The sequence below is a fragment of the Jaculus jaculus genome, chromosome 5 (assembly GCF_020740685.1).
Source record: "Jaculus jaculus isolate mJacJac1 chromosome 5, mJacJac1.mat.Y.cur, whole genome shotgun sequence".
NCBI classification, from domain to species: domain Eukaryota; kingdom Metazoa; phylum Chordata; class Mammalia; order Rodentia; family Dipodidae; genus Jaculus; species Jaculus jaculus.
In genome coordinates this window covers 25,085,303-25,104,654 of record NC_059106.1, presented here as the reverse complement: position 1 = coordinate 25,104,654, position 19,352 = coordinate 25,085,303, and the positions used below count along the sequence as shown (strand labels likewise).

At 47.1% G+C, this 19,352-nt stretch overlaps 1 protein-coding gene across 1 annotated transcript in view; it reads left to right on the top strand.

The window, feature by feature from the left end:
- The first annotated feature begins 3,529 nt into the window (after nucleotides 1-3,529).
- Nucleotides 3,530-19,352, top strand: part of Tfcp2l1 (transcription factor CP2 like 1) — a 73,775-nt gene continuing 57,952 nt past the window's right edge. The window contains exons 1-2 of the mRNA XM_004659745.2: nucleotides 3,530-3,657; nucleotides 8,550-8,701. Of these exons, the coding sequence (XP_004659802.1) occupies nucleotides 3,596-3,657; nucleotides 8,550-8,701 (214 nt within the window). The 5' untranslated portion in view covers nucleotides 3,530-3,595. The remainder of the gene's footprint in view (nucleotides 3,658-8,549; nucleotides 8,702-19,352) is intronic.

Sequence of the window (19,352 nt, the reverse complement as noted above, 5' to 3'; positions counted from 1 at the left end):
CAGGGTACGCATGGCATTAGGACATTTGGTAAGAAGCCATGCTCTGATGGCACCAACCAGATTCTTTGGAAGAGAGGAGGATGTGTTGGGGAGGTCCCAGCCCATAGCACTGAGCCTGACACAGCAAACATGAATATTCCCATCATATGCAAATCACAGACAATTACAAAAGGGTGGATCCATCTGCATATCTGTCCCTTCCACAGCAGACTAACTGTATCATTGAATATTGATTAGCTAGAGCAGAGCAAAGCATAGTTTATTTACCCAGCAGGACTCAAGAGCTGCCTCAGTGGGCATTTCCAACTCTACCCTTTGTATGCATCCACAAACTGTCCTCACCAGCCCCTAAACTTCATCACAGCCGTGACCTTAAGCCTTATTACTCCAATTCTAGCAGGGGCAAAAGCAAGGTTCGGAGAACTGTGGTCAGATTTCCCCCACTGGCTTGAAACCTGCTTTGGCAGCTTGAAGCCGCAACCATGTATTTGTTCAGCAGCTTGTGTGTGTGTGTGTGTGTGTGTGTGTGTGTGTGTGTGTGCGCGCGCGCGTGCATGTGTGTGTGTTGGGAGGGCCATTGCTCATGTTTGCTCTCTGGCTGGTGGGTCTCTCTCTCCAATGTGACATTTGGATCATTGAGATGGTTAGTTCTGAGCTGTGGTAGAGGAAGGAAGAGCTCTGTGGTATACTAGGAGTCAGGTTGGCTTTGAACAACATCACTTTTGTAAGTCATAAGGCTAACTCAGTTGTCAGGGGAGGGGTAGGAGTGAATAGAATTGTTTCTGCGTGGCTGAGGTCAATGTAGGACACACAGGTCATACATTCTAGCTCCGCGGTAACTGAGCCCTTGTCTGTTTCTCTCTCTGAGTTCCCTCCCTGGGGGCCTGAGCACATGCTGTGCACTTTACTGGAGACTTTAGCGCAGCACCGGCAGCAGCTGGCTTCACCACCATCCACCCACACCATGGAGACTGCAGGGCTCCAAGGTCCCCCTCTGTTCTCAGGACAGTCCTTACATCCCCCATCACACTGGCTTCTGCAGATACCATGATAGAAGCTGGGGCAGAGATGATGGCTCAGCTGGTAAAGTATGAGGACCACCCGAATTCAGACACTAAGAACCCATGAGAATGCGGGGGTCTGCCGAAATGCTGGGTCATGTTGGCGCACACCTGTAGCTCCAGGACTTGGGATGCAGAGGCAGGCAGATCCCCGGGACAAGACTAGCAGAATCAGGGAGCTCTGGGTTCAGGAAGGGACCTCTAGCTTCCATATATACATGCACATACATGATGCACATATGACCATACATGTCAGCACATACAAACACATGTGTGTATACAAGCACGCATGTGCATGCATATATGAACAGGCACACATGTCCAAAAAAATAAAGAATGGCTGGAGCCTAGCAAAGGGCTGGCTTGATGTTATGTAGCCAGAATATGTTAGGGAATTTTTTCTTTCTTTCTTTCTTTTTTTTTTTTTTTTTTGTTTTTTCGAGGTAAGGTTTCACTGTAGCCCAGACTAACCTGGAATTCACTATGTAGTCTTAGGGTGGCCTTGAACTCATGATAATCCTCCTACCTCTGCCTCCCGAGTGCTGGGATTAAAGGCCACCATTGAGAACAGGTCAGGATAGACAGATGAAGACCTATGAACCCTAGGGCCAAATTGGCCCCTTTGCATTGTTGCAGATCAGAGAAACTAGGTGTGATAAGCACTGGAATGTGGGCCATCCCCAAGGCGTGTGACCTCAGGGCGGTCTGGTCTCCATGCTGCCAAGTGGGCCCTGAAGGGGTGGGCAGGGTGCTCTAGCTGTCCTATGCTGAAGGGGTGGGCAGGGTGCTCCAGCTGGCCTATGCTGGCTGCCCCTGGCTAGGGAACTTTTTCTCACTGGGAGATGGCAGTGTTTGTGAGCTCTGAGTAAGTGGCCTGCCAGATGATCTGTGGCTGTAGGGAAGGAGGGAGGGAGGGAGAGAAGGAGAGAGAGAACAAAGGGAGGAGGGTTTGTGGATCTGGGCTTGGGGGAGCTGGTAGTCAAGGGCCTGGGTTTCCTGGGACAGAATGTCTCCCTCCCCTGATGTCCCAGGCTCCAGGCCTTCCAGTAGGGTGTTAGGTACCCCGCCCTGGATGTATATATGGAAGCACACCCTCCCTCCGACCTGACTGTCCGCTCACAAGCCATTGCTCACTACTCTTGCCAGACTAGCCTTTCCAAAAGGCCAGTCATGAAGGCATCTCAAGTGCCCAAAACATATTGAAAATACAATCCTGAGGGAAGGAAGTGGGACAAGATAAGAAGAAAGGAAAATCATCAATCATCCACCAGCCCTTGTCTGCTTTTGTGATCTACCCCTTTGGACTCTTCCACCCCATGTCCTGAGCTCTCCTGATCTCCAGCTAGCCAGAGGTCCACCAGAAGCCATGTCCCCCCTAATGCTTCCACTCCAGAGACTTTCTCCCCTGATGCTTCAACTCTGTGCCATCTCCTCCAGAAAGCCTTTTCTCTTTGTACATTTACAATTTTTTTCCATGTCTATTCAGTAAGAAGTTATGGAGCAAGCCCTGCTTGGAAGGGCAGGCCCTAGATCTCTTGGAGTTCACATTATGGGAGGGAAAAACCAACAAGAGACATGTTAAAAACAAACAAACAAACAAACAAACAAACAAACAAACAAACAAAAATAACTCCAGAGCTGGAGTTACAAGGGTTAAGGCTAAGGCACCTGCCCGCAAAGCCAAAGGATCCAGGTTGGATTTCCCAGGACCCAGGTAAAGCCAGGTGCAAAAGGTGGTTCTTGCGTCTGGAGTTCACTTACAGTGAGTGGCTAGATGCTCTGGCGCGCCCATTCATTCACTCTTTCTTTCTTTGTGTGCGTATCTCTCTGCCTCTTTCTTTCTCTCTCAAATAAATGCATTTAAAAAAATAAACAAACAAAATACCCCGCTCGCCATGATTTCGGTGTTCAGTGTACAGAGGAAAACCAGAGCAGGGCTGGAGGGATGGCTTAGCTGTTAAGGCATTTGCCTGCAAAACCAAAGGACCCAGGTTCAATTCCCCAGGACCCACGTTAGCCAGATGCACAAGGGGGCGCACGCATCTGGAGTTCGTATGCAGTGGCTGGAGGCCCTGCCACACCCATTTTCTCTCTCTCTGTCTCTCTCTCTCCTTCTCTGTCAAATAAATAAAAAAATAAAAGATTTTTTAAAAAAGAAACACGAGAGCAACTTGAGGGGACCCAGACAGAATTCTTTTGACACTCCAAGCTGATGGCAACCACTGGACAGCTCTGGGGACTTGGAGACTGGCTTTGAGTATGCCGGGGCTGCCCTGGAGGGCGCTCAAGCTCTCGCTCTCTGGAAAAGGTATCAGGCAGGTGCTGTGCGCCGTCGTCTTTCCGCTGGACTTCTCGGGGGCGGGGCGCTCCCGGCCCGGCCACGCCCCCACCACGCCCCCAGCTCGCCTATAAAGGTGCGGAGGTCGGGCTGCCCGCGTTTGAGAGCACGGCGAGTACCTGCGCTTCCCGCGAGGGCCGGCCGCCGCCCGCGTCCCGCTCGCTGCCACGCCCCGGCGCGGCCGCCGCACTCAGCCATGCTGTTCTGGCACACGCAGCCCGAGCACTACAACCAGCACAACTCCGGCAGCTACCTGCGGTAAGGGGTGCGCGGGCGTGGGCGTAGCCCTGGCGTCGGGCTTGGGTACCATCCATCGTGCGTCGGGAGCGCAGACGGGGCGCCCTGGCCGGCTTCGGCCTCCCGCGATCCACCCTTGGTGGAGGGCCGGACTCGTGTTAGAGACCCGGCCGGGGGCCGTACGGGCGAGCCTGGAGGACCGGGCCGTGGGGATCGGCGCCCGCAGGGCTCCTCCTCGAAGACCCGTCTCGGAGCTGAGCCGGGGGGCGGGGTGGGGTGCTCACCTGCAGCCCGCAGCGGGCTCCCTGGTCAGGTCCCGCCGCCGTCCGCGTCAGACGTCTCCGTTCCAGTCGGAAAAGCAGAGGAAAGTTCTGGTGTCTGGACGCTGTCCTAAGAAGCCAGTCCCCTGCTCTTTGCCCTTTTCGGCCGGGGTCCCTGTCCAGGGCTCTGGATCGGGCCCAGGGGCGCGCGGGTGGGAGGCTTGCGCTGCGCTCGCGGGCGGCGCGTGGGCGCGTGGGTGGGCTTCTAGGGCTGGAAGCCCCCCACCCTCCCCAGGTGAGCTTGCTTGAGTTGGCAAGAGGGTCTTCATGGAAATCTTTCTTCAGGGATTTGTTTAATGCCCTTCAAAGGGAAAAAAGTAAGTCCTATTTTGCAAACTTCATTACATCTCCTCTTTTAGGAAGTGGGATCCCCGTTTGTTTCATTGCCTGTAAGATTGTTGTTTTTTTGTTATTTCTTTTTTTTTCCTCCCCTGTGTGCAGCTGGCCGAGGCGCTAATGGGCAGTCATTTCATTTTCTGAACTCGCCAGAACCAGCTTCAGCCTGTCTTTATTAACATCCGAGCCACAGTTTATTAAATGTGCCTAATTTAACCCAAAGGGCGTTTGATGTTGGCTCAGGAAACGTGACGTGGGAGGCCTAAGACATCTTGGGTGCTTTCAGCCTCCAAACCTGACCCACCTACCCTTAGTATTTGGCCTGAAAAGTTTCCACTTGCATTTAATCCGGCAGGTTATTTGTAATTTGCGGCTTCTGATAAGGTTTGTGAAGAAATGCTTCGTGAAGGCATCCTCCTTCTAGAAGGTGAAGAAACGATTGAGTTTCATAGCTGTATCTACTGGTGTCTGTTTGGAATGGTTAGAGATGTCCAAAAGACTAGTTAATGTTAGAGGGTCTCTCCTGAAGGATGTTAATTCCTCTCCTCCCCACCCCCAAGATTGTCTCTTTACTTGCAAAAATACAATAGTGGAATAACTGTATGACACATTGTAGGTTTATTTGTAGTTTTGTCTGAATTTAGTAGGTGGCCATTAAATATCTTGTCCTATCTTTAAAACAATGAATTTGAAGGTCACCTTGAGTGAAGGTAAGTATACTTAAAGCTTCTCAGGTAATCTGAAGTTGCATCCCATGAGGGAAGTTTCATTGCATGAGGTGCAACTTTGACAACTGCGACCTAAATGGAAACGGCTGTGTGAAATAGCTCAGACACGGAGGAAGGCAAAAGTTGGTGGCTGATTTTTGGAAAGCCACAGCTGAAGACTGTCCATCATCTTTCAACTCCCCAGAAGTTGAAGGTTTCTGCTTCCTACAGTTTGACCTCAGTTAAGGCCCATGCAGAGGTCAATGCCTAATGTCCTGGTCTCCTGACTAGAAAAGGTTCTTTCTCTCTTTCTTTCTTTCTTTCTTTCTTTCTTTCTTTCTTTCTTTCTTTCTTTCTTTCTTTCTTTCCTTCTCTCTCTCTCTCTCTCTCTCTCTCTCTCTCTTTCTTTCTTTCTTTCTCTTTTTTGCACTACTGGGGATAAACTCTGGGCTTTACACTTGCTTGATATGCATTCTATTAATGAGCGCACCCCCAAATTGCTTTTTTACAAGTTTTATTTGTTTATCCATTTTGAGAGAGAGAGAGAGAGAGAGAGAGAGAGAGAGAGAGAGAGAGAGAGGCAGATAGAGAGAATGGGCACACCAGGGCCTCTAGCCACTGCAAACGAACTCCAGATGTGTGTGCCACCTTGTGCATCTGGCTTATATGTATACTGGGAAATTGAACCTGGGTCCTTAGGCTTCACAGGCAAGCACCTTAACTGCTAAGCCATCCCCCCAGTCCTCCAAATTGCTTTTTTTTTTTTTTGGTTATCTTATCTGTGGAAATTTTGTTTTGTTTTGTTTTTTGATGTAGGGTCTTGTTCTAGCTCAGGCTGCCCTGGAATTCACTATGTAGTCTCAGGGTGGCCTCGAACTCACAGCGATCCTCCAACCTCTGCCTCACGAGTGCTGGGATTAAAGGCGTGCGCCATCACTTCTGGCTCCCTGTGGCACTTTTGCAAGTTATTTGACCTTTCCACTGTCTTCATTCCCTTCGTCCTCCTGTTTGATGTTCTGGTGACTTTATTCCTTGGCAAATAAGGATGCCGGGCTTGAAACAAGTTACTGTGGAGTGATGGCTCTTAACCTCTCTCTCTCTTTTTTTTTAACTTAAAGGCAACAGTGCATGGATTATTAACTTAACATTGTCTGGACAAACATGAAACTATGCAATCCTCAGGTGAACAGGCCTGCCTACTTCTCCCATGTTCCTAGATAACCGCCTGGGCTGGCAAAGGGTAAAGGAAGGAGCTGTGTGGGCAAAGACAGTCAGTTCTGCGCTTTCCTTGCATGGGAGTCAGTGGCAAAGCCTGCATGGAGAAAGGGTTTACCAGGTGTGCCCAAAGCCAAGCTTTGCCTCCTGAGAATTGGTTAGACATTGTTGGGGTGTGTGCTGGGTTTGTGTTTCATAGACATTCATTTATGATGTTGGAAAAGGAACAGATCGTACCAGTGACTGTTTGTGCAAGGAAGTGGGGTCAGCTGAGCTGATTCATAACCCGGACCCACGGAGGGAGGAGGGTTATCAAGATAGGGCAGGACGAGGTTTTGGCAGTTGTTTCAGTGGGGCACATAGTTGAGAGTTCTCAAGCAAGTCTCTCCCCTCCTGCACCGTGTAGGTCATTCAAGTTCTCAAGGAGTGCATTGTTCTTGCAAGGGCACCCATTTGAACTCCCAGCTATTCAAGAGGTTGATACAAAAGGATCCCCTGAGTCTAGGAATTTGAGGCTAGCCTGGGCAACATAGACCCTTAAAATCTGTCTAGAAACAAGTTAGTCATTGGCCAGTTGGAGGCTGATGTTTTTCATGCTGTGGGGTGATTTTTGTTTAGAAATGGAAGAATCCTGGGGGCTTGGAGAGATTGTGGGTAAAGCAGTTGCCTGCAAAGCCAAAGGACCTGAGTTCCGTTCCCCAGTACTCACATAAAGCCTGATGCACAAGGTGGCACTTATGTGTGGAGTTTGTTTGCAGTGGCTAGAGGCCCTGGTGCACCCATTCTCTCTATCTGCCCCCCCAATTAAAAACACAAAAAAAGAATCTTGGAGCAGCTCAAGATTTTTCCATTTGGGTAAGAAAACTGACTGACAGCAAGATTATTCCCCCTTGTAGAGTTCAGTATGAGCCTAAAGGCAGGGACCAGTTGTCCTCTTTTCAGAAGAGATGGAAGGCTGTCTCTGGCTGAGGAAGCCAACAGATCATTTGACCATTGGTAGTCCTAGAGTATTAGTAGCTGATAAATAGAAAAGTTGATTAAAAATTGGAAGCCGGGCATGGTGGCGCACACCTTTAATCCCAGCACTCGAGAGGCAGGTGTAGGAGGATTGCCATGAGTTCGAGGCCACCCTGAGACTACATAGTGAGTTCCAGGTCAGCCTGGGCCAGAGTGAGACCCTACCTCGAATAAATAAATAAATAAATAAATAAATAAATAAATAAATAAATAAATAAAAATTGGGGCTGGGAATGTTGCTCAGTTGGTAAAGTGCTTGCCTCACAAGCATGAGAGGCTGGGTTCCACCTAAAGAGGCCAGGTGTAGTGGTGTGTGTGCCTGTGATTCCAGCTCTGGGGAGAAGAGAGGCGAGGAGACTCCCTGGAGCTGCTCATGAGGCAGTCCAGCCCAAGTGATGAACTCCAGGCTAGTGAGAAACCCTGTCTCAGAGAAGGTGGGCCGTGTACCTAACGAATGACGCCTAAGGTCCCTCTGGTTCTGCATACGTGTTCATACATGTGGTGTACATGCACACACACTCAAAATTGTCGTTCAAATGATTCTCCTAAACCTTAGTGGTAGAGTGGAGAAAAGTTGCCTAGCATGTGCGAGAACCTGGTTTCAAACTCTAGGCAAGAGAAAAGAAGGAAAGAGCTTCTGAAGGTCGCTTCATGCTGCCATCTCTGTCACTTGGAGGATTTCTTTTTTTTTTCCAAATAAAATATTTAAGTTATTTATTTATTTTAAAGAAAGAGGGAGAGAAAGAGAGAGAAAGAATACGGGCGCACTAGGGCCTCCAGCCACTAGAAACATACTCCAGACATGCACCATTTTGTGCATATGAGGAATCGAACCTGGGTCCTTAGGCTTTGCAGACAAGTGCCTTAACTGCTAAGCCATCTCTCTAGCCCACTTGGAGGATTTCTGTTGATAGTGACAGCTTTGCTCTTTTTTGTTTGTTTGTTTTGTTTTTTGAGGTAGTGTCTACCTCTAGCCCACTGAATTCCTTATGGGGTCTCAGGGTGGCCTTGAACTCACAGCAATCCTTCTGGCTCTGCTTCCCGAGTGCTGGGATTAAAGGTGTGCACCACCACACCCGGTTCCCTGCATTTTCACATATTCCATGATGTAGTTGGATAGCCCTGTTGAGGGCCAGTGAGAGGAACTAGAATCTTATAGAGTGTTGACTCTGTTCTAATGCATCTAGTTCCTGTGCCATGTGGGCGAGGAGCTCAGATGGCATTTTGCAGTGGGCTGGTGGCATGTGGTCTGCAGCCATGCTGCCAGCGCTGCTTGGTGTCTGCTGTGCTCCTGACTGCCACTTCCTGTGTGTTGCAGGGATGTGCTTGCTCTGCCCATCTTCAAGCAGGAGGAACCCCAGCTGTCCCCAGAGAATGGGACCCGCCTTCCACCCCTGCAATACGTGCTGTGCGCTGCCACCTCCCCGGCCGTGAAGCTGCACGAAGAGACCCTGACCTACCTCAACCAAGGTAGAGGCCCCAGGGTGGGGTGGACCCTGGGGTGGGGGACACGCATGGGATAAAGAAGTGTTAGTGCGAAAGACCCAGTTGGGCTTCTGTAGCTGTCACCGTGGCTGACATGACTGGAAGGAGCCCTGGCTTCGGGGCCAGACGCTGGCTGTCCACTTCCTAGCCGTGACGGTAGTTCTTGAACCTCGGCGAGTTCACCTGCTAGGTGGGCACACTGAAAGCTGGGCTTGGGATGGTGTTGCATGCCTGTAGTCCCAGGTACTCCAGAGTCTGAGACAGGAGGATTGTTTGTGGTCACAAATTTGAAGCCAGCCTGGACAATATGCCGAGATCCTATCTCTAAATAAACAAACAAACAAAGCTGGGGAGGTGGCTGAGGGGATAAAGGCACTTGGAAAACCTGTTGTTGGCTCAGGTTCAGTGCCCCAGCACCCACACAAAGCCAGAAGCACAAAGTGGCGCGTGCATCTGGAGTTCATTTGCAGTGGCAAGAGGCCCTGGCACGCCATCCTCTCTCTCCCTTTCCCTCTGTCTCAGTCTCTTGGCCTGCAAATAAATAAAAGTATTTGAAAGATAAAGGATGATCTAATAGGGTAGCTCATTCCATCGAGTGTTTGCCTTGGAAGCATGAGGACCTGCATTTGATCCCCAGAAGGCGTGGTGGCACACACTTGTAATCCCAGTGCTGGGGAGGCCAAGGCAGTGGCTCCTTTGGGCTTGCTGGACAGTTGCAGGACATTGTGAGATCCTATCTCAAAAAAAGTTGAAAGAGCTAGGCATGGGCCCATGCCTTTAATCCCAGCACTCTGGAGACTGAGGTAGGAGGATCACTGTGCGTTTGTGGCCAGCCTGAGACTACATAGTGAATTCTAGGTCAGCCTGGGCTAGAGCGAGACCCTACCTCAAAACCAAATCAAAACAAAACAAAACAAAAAAAAATGAGCAACAACAAAAATTTTGAGTGATACCTGCACAATATGAACATTCACACCCACACATGAAGAAAGAAATAACAATTATATGGTTCCAGTGCAGGCCTAATGTGGGTCACTCTGCTATTCCTACTGGGTTCAGGGACTGATGACCACAGTGGGGGTTCTTTATCGGCGCAGACCAAGCATGTCGGCTGCATGGACTGCTGTCCTTTCCAGCACATGGTAGGAGAGCTGGCCCACATCCTCGGCAGCTCAGGGACTGACTGTTCTCACTGGGGAGAAGCCCTCTGCGGCTCCGGGAACGAGATTGCCCGTGGTACCCAGCATGTGGTGGCTCTGCCATGGTAAACCGCCAGTTCTTTTTCTCTGGACCTTGTGATTTCTGGTGTAAAATGACAAAGCTAGTTTCTTAGGAAGCTTAGAAGTGAAGCACCTGGCCTGGTAGCAGGGGGTTGTTGGATGGCCAGTCCCTCTGCCTTGTTTTTGTTTTTGAGACAGAGTCTCACTATGTGGTGTGGGGTGACCTGGAACTCAGGATCCTTTTCTCTCAGCCTCTGGGATGCTGGGATGTCAGGAGTATGTCTTGTGCCTAACTTTTGATGTTCCTATTTAAAAAAAAACTTACTTATTTGGGTCTGGAGAGATGGTTTAGCAGTTAAGGCACTTGCCTGCAAAGCCTAGCGACTCAAGTTTGATTCCCCAGTGCCCACATAAAGCCAGCTTCACAAAGTGGTACATATGTCAATGGCCAGTGACAAAACAGGAGGCAGTTCTCTTCTGTGTGTGGCTTCTGCCGGTGGCCTTTCCTCACTGGGTCTCTGCCTTCTTGCTTAAACTTAGAATGCAGGAATTGGGCTGGAGAGATGGCTTAGCCGTTAAGGTGCTTGCCTGCAAAGCCAAAGGACCCAGGTTTAATTCGCCAGGCCCCACATAAAGCCAGATGCACAAGATGGTGCATGCGTTTGGAGTTCTTTGGCAGTGGCTGAAGGCCCTGGTGTGTCCAATCTCTATCTGCGCCCCCCCAATAAATAAATAATGAAATAAATTAGAATGAAGGAATTACATAGGTGGTATTTACATATTTACAGAGGCTGATGAACTGAAGTGGTCCTGGGTTTTGGCCACTTCCCTTGGGCTGAGTGTGCTGAGGAGTTGCTGGACTTCAATGTCGGGTGTGTCTCCCTGCCCCCATCCTAAGGCCCTTGGCTTTGTTCACCACGTCTCTCCTCCTTCAGTTTTATCTTCTTGCTCAGTACTGGTGTTGAAGCCTGGTGGCTTTTTTGTCCTATGTTAGCTTTGTTTATTATTTTGAATATATATATATATTTTTAAATACTTGAGGGCTGGGAAGATGGTTCAGTGTGAGTACCTGAGTTCAGATCTTCAGAATCCATGTAAAGTGGATGCCGTGGCATCTGTCATCTCGGTGTGCCCAGGAGAGGAGGGAGGTGGAGACAGGAGAATGTGAGGAAGCTCAGCGAGGCTGGCAAAGCCCGTGAGCAACAGATCCTGCCTCAAACCAGGTGGAAGGCTGACGGTACTGGCGCTTTCCTCTGACCTCCGCGCATGCGCCCGCACTCACAATTGAAGCTACGTCCCTACTTATGTCACGCAAGCAAGCTCCTTACCCCAGAGCCACCCTTTTCAGCCCCAGATATTTTTGTTTGCTTTTCGAGGTAGGTTTTCACTCTAGCCCAGGCTGAGCTGGAATTCACTATGGAGTCTCAGGGTGGCCTTGAACTCATGGCGATCCTCCCACCTCTGCCTCCCGAGTGCTGGGTTTAAAGGCGTGCGCCACCATGCCCGGCTCCCAGATATTTTTTAAATTATACTTTTTCTTCTTCTTTATTTTTTTTGGCTTTTCAAAGTAGGGTCTTGGTCTAGCCCAGGCTGACCTGGAATTCACTATGTAGTCTCATGGTGGCCTTGAACTCACAGTGATCCTCCTACCTCTGCTTCCCAAGTGCTGAGTGCTGAGGTTAAAGGCGTGCGCCACCATGCCCAGCAAAATATACTTTTTTTGGGATAAGGTTTCTATATGTTTCCAAGGCTGGCTTGAAACTCCTTATGTAGCCCAGGTTGGCCTCTATTTGACTCAAATCTCTCAATTTCTTTAGTACACCATCATGTCTGGCTTAAAAGGTAGGGTCTCACTCTAGCTCAGGTTGACCTGGAATTCACTATGTAGTCTCAGGGTGGCCTTGAACTCTCACCTATCCTCCTACCTCTCCCTCCTGAGTGCTGGGATTAAAGGCGTGCACCACCACGCCAGCTTCCTCCTACTTTTAATGTTTTTTTTAAAGCATTTTTATTTATCTATTTTAATTTTTTGTTTGTTTATTTTTATTTATTTATTTGAGAGTGACAGAAAGAGGCAGATAGAGACAGAGAGAGAGAGAGAGAATGGGCACGCCAGGGCCTCCAACCACTGCATACAAACTCCATATGCATGTGTCCCCTTGTGCATCTAGCTAACTTGGGTCCTGGGGAGTTGAGCCTTGAACTGGGGTCCTTAGGCTTCACAGACAAGTGCTTAACCACCAAGCCATCTCTCTAGCCCTCTATTTTAATTTTTTAAATGATACTTTATATATTTGAGAGAGAGGGAGAGAATGGGCACATCCAGGACCACCAGCCACGGCAAATATAAATGCTAGACGCATGCACCACCTTGTGCATCTGGCTGTATGTGGGTACTGGGGGATTTAACCTGGGTCCTTAGGCTTTGCAGGCAAGTACCTTAACTGCTAAGTCATCTCTTTAGCTCTATTTATCTATTTTGAGAGAGAGAGAGAGAAAGAGAGAGAGAATGGGTGCACTAGGGCTTCCTGCCACTATAAACTCATTCTAAATGCACAGGGTCACCTGGTGAGCCTGGCTTTAAGTGGGTACTAGGGAATTGAACGCAGGCCATCAGGCTTTGCAAGCAAGCGCCTTCAACCACTGAGCAATCTCCCCAGCCCAGAATTTGATTTTAGACTATTACATTTTTTGCCTTTTTTTTTTTTTTTTTGAGGTATGATCTCTTTGTGTAGCCCAGTCTGGCCTCAGACTTGTGATCTTCCTGCCTCAGCCTCCCAAGTTCAGGGATTTTAGGAGAGTCCTGCCATATCCACCTTTATTAAACAGAAGAGCACAAAATGCTGTGACTATTGCTAATGTAGTTGGACATTTAGAAATGCTTACTGGTCTTTTAAATTTTCTTTGAAATTATATCCATGTCCTTTGTACATTTCTTGACTGAGATGTTTACCTCATCAATTGGAGGAAGTTTTATTTATGAATCTTTCAGCTCTTATATATTATAATATCTTTCCCTGTTTGTTGCTGGCCACTTAACTATATTTGTGTAATAAATACATTTATGCCACTTTTTTTTTTGTTTTGTGAGGTAGGGTCTCACTCTAGCTCAGGCTGACCTGGAATTTACTATGTCATCTCAGGATGGCCTCGAACTCATAGCGAACCTTCTACCTGTGCCTCCTGAGTGCTGGGATTAAAGGCGTGCGCCACCACACTGAGTACTATGCCACTCTTTTTTTTTTTTTTTTCTGGTAGTGGGGGAATGATCTCCTAAGTCTTGAACATGCTAGGCAAGCACTCTACTTCTGTATCCCCAGACCAATTTTTTGTGGTGTGTGTAGTATGTATTTATGTGTTTGTGTGTTTGGTATATGCACACGTGGGTACCGATGCACGTAGACAGAGTCTTTCACTGAACTGAGTACTCAGTGGTTTTTTTTTTTGAGGTAGGGTCTAACTCTAGCCCAGGCTGACCTGAAGTTCACTATGTAGTTTCAGGGCACCCTCATACTCACAGTGATCCTCCTACTTCTGCCTCCCAAGTGCCGGGATTAAAGGCGCGCACCACCACGCCCGGCTAGAACTCGCAGTTTTTACAGCAATACCAGGAAGCCCAAGCAGTCCCAAATCCGCTCCACCCTCATTCAGCAATGGGATTACAGGTGTGTGGCCATAGCTTATTATTTTTTTTAAAGGGGTGCATGGGTTGAACTTAGGTCTTTATGCTTGCTTTTAGCCACTGAGCCATTTCCTTAACCCTATGGAAATTTATTTTTGTTAGATTTTTACTGTTTTTTTTTTTTTAAAGACAGGATCTCACATTAGCCCAGGCTGACCTGGAACTTAACTCTGTAGCTCCAAGCTGGCCTCAAACTCATGGTGATCATGGAATTAAAGGCATGCATCACCAGGCCTGGCTTTACAATGTTTCTTTTCTTTTTTAATCTTTATTTGTGAGCAAGAGAGAAAGTATGGGCACACCAGGGCCTCTTGCCACTGCAAACAAACTCCAGACACATGTGTCAGTTTGTGCATCTGCATTTACATGGGTGCTGGTGAATCAAACCCCGGGCCATCACGCTTTGCCTTCAACCATTGCCCTACAATGTTTCTTGTTTTATTAAATAATATTCTTGTAATAACATTCCCATCATTATTAATGTATCTTAAAGAACTTTTAGAATGTCTGTGCATTTCATTGTTTCCTTGTTATGTAGGGAGGGATGTTGTGTAACTGACAGAAGAAAATGGATAATGCAGGTATTTAGTCTCCTAATAGAATGGAAGATTGCCAGGGCTGAGCCACAGCTCTCCTTTTGTAACTTTGTATTTTAAGCCCTGTGCTGGGTGCCTTATGGTAGGTGAAATATGACTACTTAGAAAATTTTAAAATTGAAATGATTTTTTTCATTTTATGACTCCTTTTCTTTTTTTTTCTGTCATCAGTAGTGCTATGTTAGATGCCTTTTAAGCATACCTTTAGTAGCTACCTTTACATAATGTAACAAGTAAATTTTGATCCAATTTTAAAAACTAGTTTTGGGCTGGAAAGATGGCTTTGTGGTGAAGGTACTTGCCTGTGAAGCCTAAGGACCCAGGTTCAATTCCCCAGTGCCCATGTAAGCCAGATGCACAAGGTGGCGCATACATCTGGAGTTCATTTGCTGTGGCTAGAGGCCTTGGTGCGCCCATTCTCTCTCTGCCTCTTTCTCTCTCTCTCCCTTGCTCCAATAAATAAATAAAATACTTTTTAAAAAAACAACTGGTTTTGATGAACCAGGTGTGGTGGCATAAACCTGTAATCCTAGCACTTGTGAAGCTGAGGCAGGAGGATGATAAGTTGGAGACCAGCATAAGTTTAGCAAGATCTTGGCTTTAAAAAAACAAAAAAAAAAAACAAGACAGCCTGGCCTAGAGTGAGACCCTACCTTGAAAAACCAAAAAAAACAAAAAAAAAAAAAACACAAAAAAACCCACATTATTCAAGGGCTTTTTAGTCTTGAAATTTTGTCCAGTTATTCATACTTATTGTATCAGACTATGATAACTATTGCATCATTTCTATGAGGCCATCAGGTCTCCTTTCTTCCTTACAAGGGTATGTTAGAATTCTGTGAAAACAAAAGGGATGCTGGGCTGTATATGTAAATAAGAAAGTCATTTACTCAAGCCAGGCCTGGTGACTCACTCCTGCAATCCCAGCACTGTGGAGGGAGGCAGAGGTAGGAGGATCCCTGTGAGTGTGAAGCCATCCTGGGCTTCTGGGTTGAGTTCCAGACCCACCTTGGCTAGAAGAAGACCCTGCCTCAAAAATAAAAAATAAAAATGAACAAATCACTGAACCACCGGGCATTTCCTTTCTCCGTGCAGTGTCTAATCAGCGGCTTGACTACATGAGGCTTAAGCAACAAGTGTCACTTGGGGGTGCCTTGGTTTCAGATGTGGGGAAAATGGTTTTAGAGGAGTCTCTGAAGTGGACAGCTGCTAAAGGAAGGTTTGTAAATTCCCAGATAACTTTGCCAGGGCCAAAGGTTGCTGTGAAGCCGCTTTCCTGACCCTGCAGCCTGAGGGAAGGGCGGCGGTGGAGACAGAGCCCCGGGCACTTGTGGCTTGGAGATGGGGAACTCCTCAGCCTGCGGTGGAGAAAGCTTTCCTATTTGCCACCAAAACAACTCCTGAACCTTCCACTTGGCTTTCCTTCATTCAGGGATTAAAGTTGGAAGGGGGTGGAGGGTAGTTCTGGGGCGAAGAGAGAAAAGCTGAGGGAGACGACAGGAATTGTGGGGTGACCAGTGTTACTGTACATGCCTCTCTCCTCCACCCCAAAGTCAGAGCACCCCACTGCTTCCCGTCCCTTATGTTTAAACTGGGGAAAGCCCCTGAAAAGGCTGAGCGGCGGCACGCGCCCCTAATCCCCACACCGGGCCCTGCACTCGGGAGGCGGAGGTGGAGGATCGAGTGAGTGCCAGGGTAGCCTGGGCACAGTGAGACCCTACCTTGAGAAGAACAAAAGAAGTCCCCACCACGTGTGGCTTCCCTACCCATGACATCAGTTAGTGCTTCTAGAGCTCGGATCTGAGTGTCGCCCACACAGGACTATCATTTCTTCATTATTATTCATGTCCTGTTAGGCTGTGAACAAAGTCATGTAGTTGAGAACTTTGAGAGTTGTGGTTTTTTTTTTTTATTATTACTAGTTTTACTATTTTTGTTCTTTCTTTTGCTCATTCAGAGGTCGACAAAGGTCTCCTCAAAGACTGAGGCTAAGAATGGAACCTGTTAGACTGGAGAGCTTTGGGATAGATGAAACCTGTTTAAACTTTTCTTTTTGCTCAGATTGTAGAACCACAGACATTTATTAGGGTGTTAAAAAAAACAACTTGTGATTGAGCTGAACTCGGTGGCATATGCCGGTAATCCCAGACCTTGAGAGGCTGAGGCAGCAGGATTGTGAATATGAGGCTAGTCTGGAGTAATTTAGTGAGATCCTGTCTCAAAAACAAAAATAAGGGCTGGAAAGATGGCTTAACGGTTAAGGTGTTTGCCTGCAAAACCAAAGGACCCAGGTTCGATTCCCCATGACCCACGTGAGCCAGATGCACAAGGGGCTGCCCACATCTGGAGTTCCTTTGAGGCTTTGGTGGGCCCATTCATTCCCTCCCCCTTCTCTGTCAAATAAATAAATAAAAATAAAATACTAAAAAATAAAAGCCCTACATGTGATTAGAAGCAGCAATATCTTCTTGTTGATAAGAGACTTTAGGGTGGCACACTGTGTTCACTACTATAAAATTTACAGAACACTTACTGATATTTCCTCCTCTTTTGTGGGCTAGAGAATAAATGTGAGAGCCTCCTACCTGCTCAGCAGGCACTTTCCCTGAGCCCTGTCTCCAATCCTGCTATTTATTCTCCTCTAAAATGAATTATTTCTGTTTTTTAAGTAAAAGCCTGACGGGGAAGTCAGATTCCCGCTCCCCTGTCACATGATCAGACAGGCAGGAGGGGTGCAGCTGTGTGGTGGGCACGCAGAGCCCTCTGGAAGGGACGAGCCCTTGCCTTGTCAGGCTATAGGCTCCTTTCCAGTGTGGCCTAGGTTTAGCACTTCCAGAAATCCCACAGCAACTTGGTACTGTAGCCCTGAGGAGGTGGGGACAGAGGGACAATGGGGACAGGGACACTTGGTTTGTCCTGAAGGAAAGTAGTTGGGGAAATGTCTCCAGGGAAGATAACCCTTGATCCTGCGCTGACCAGAGAGGGAGATTAGAGCTGCAGGCGGCAATTCCTGTCTCCCCTGCTTGTAAACCAGGTTTCTCCAGGGAACTCACTTAATCTCTATTTCCTGGATTTCTTCACTAAAACAGCCTCACCTGAGGAGCCATTGCCTAGAGAATTAAGTGAGGAATTAAGTGACAGTCAATGTCTGACTGCCAGCAATGCCCAGTTAAATTTTTCCTTCATCCCAATGGTATCAGTGACTTTGAATTTAAAGAATGAGGCCAAGGATTAGTCACCATGTTTGCTGTCTTTCTCCATAGCTGATTTCTTTCCAGATTAATTTTTAGCCTGAAGTTTGGAAATATAAACTGCATAAGCCAAATGACCCTGAAACACATTACTTTTTTTTTTTTTTAGCTTTCCCTCTTGACTTTTTTTCTTTGATTCTAAAAGTAGTATATGCATTTGACATCAGAGAACAGGCGAAAAGCAGAGAAATAAATACTCTAGAAAACTTTCCTTAGTCCTCCTACTTTCTGGATTTTTCTTTGTATTACATTAGCACTTAACTACATGGAGACAAATGCTTACATTCTTACAAAGATATGTGCGCCTTTCTCTTTGAAGAAAAATCACACATACAGACACACACACAAACACACACACACACACATGCGTGTGCGACAACTTGACCTCCCCCAATAATGGATCTTTATTTTTTCTTTAAAAAAACATTATTTTAATTTTATGAGAGAGAGCACACGCAAGGCAGAGAGAGAGTGAGAGAGAGAGTGTGTGTGTTGGTGCATTAGGGCCTCTAGCCACTGCAGTCGAACTCCAGATGCATGTGCCTCCTTGTGTATCTCACTTACGTGGGTTCCGAGGAGTTGAATCTAGGTCCTTAGACTTTGCAGGCAAATCCCTTAACCACTGAACCATCTCTCCAGCCCAGATCTTTAATTCTTTCCAAGAGAGTACATGGCATAAAACAGTGATAAGAGCACTTGTCTAACATATACAAAGATGGATTTGACAGCAATGAAAGAAGTTTGATAATCATGTCTATGAAATTGTTATGTATGTTATGTTTAAATTTCTGTTCATTAGTTTATATCCATCTAATCAGGACTCCCTTTCTGGTAGCCCCCAGCTGGCTGTTACTAATTTATCCTTTCTCAGACACTGGATCCCACACTGAAGGATTTGGGGTTGGATATTCCCAAATTCCAATTCTGGTTCTTTTGCTCAAGTAAACAAACCCACAAGCTCATGTTTTCTGTAACATATGCATTAGCACCCACCCTACATGTTACCTGGACAATGAAATGAGATCATAATTTTATTATTATTTTTTTCACTATGTGAGGATATGTTTGGGTTACTAAAGTTTAGAAATATTTCCTCAACAAAGACTAATAAATTGCATAACAAGTTTAAGACAAATAATGAGACAAGGAATAAGTATTTTCCTAATTATCACCTATCCATAATTTATCATTGTGTTTTGGGCCAAACTAATAATAAACATACTGTTAGCCCAGGTGTGCTTGTCATTGCTTCCCCCCCCCAAACTCATCAACATACATTGAAATAAATATTAGATTGGTTATGCTTTACTGTCGTAGCTCATAGAATATAGATTTCGTTTTGTGTGTTACGCATGTGTGTGCATGTTGCTGTGTGTGTGTGTGTGTGTGTGTGTGTGTGGGCCAGAGGTCAGTGCTGGGTATGTTCATGTCCCTTTTATGCTCAGATGGACTCTCCCACTCAATCTAACGCTCACCACTTCAGCTGGACTAGCTAGCCAGTGAGTCCCAGGGATTCCCGACTCTTTACTCCCAAGTGCTGGAGTCGCCATCACACCTGGCTTTTAGTTGGGTGCTGGGGATGCACACTCTGGTCCTCACGCTTGCATGGCAAGTACCTTACCCTAGGAGCCATCTCCCCAGCCCCTGTGCACAGAAATGTTTTAAAAAAAATTTTGTTCATTTTCATTTATTTATTTGAGAGCGACAGAGAGAGAAAGAGGCAGAGAGAGAGAGAGAGAGAGAGAGAGAGAATGGGCGCGCCAGGGCCTCCAGCCACTGCAAACGAACTCCAGATGCGTGCGCCCCCTTGTGCATCTGGCTAATGTGGGTCCTGGAGAATTGAGCCTCGAACCGGGGTCCTTAGGCTTCACAGGCAAGCGCTTAACC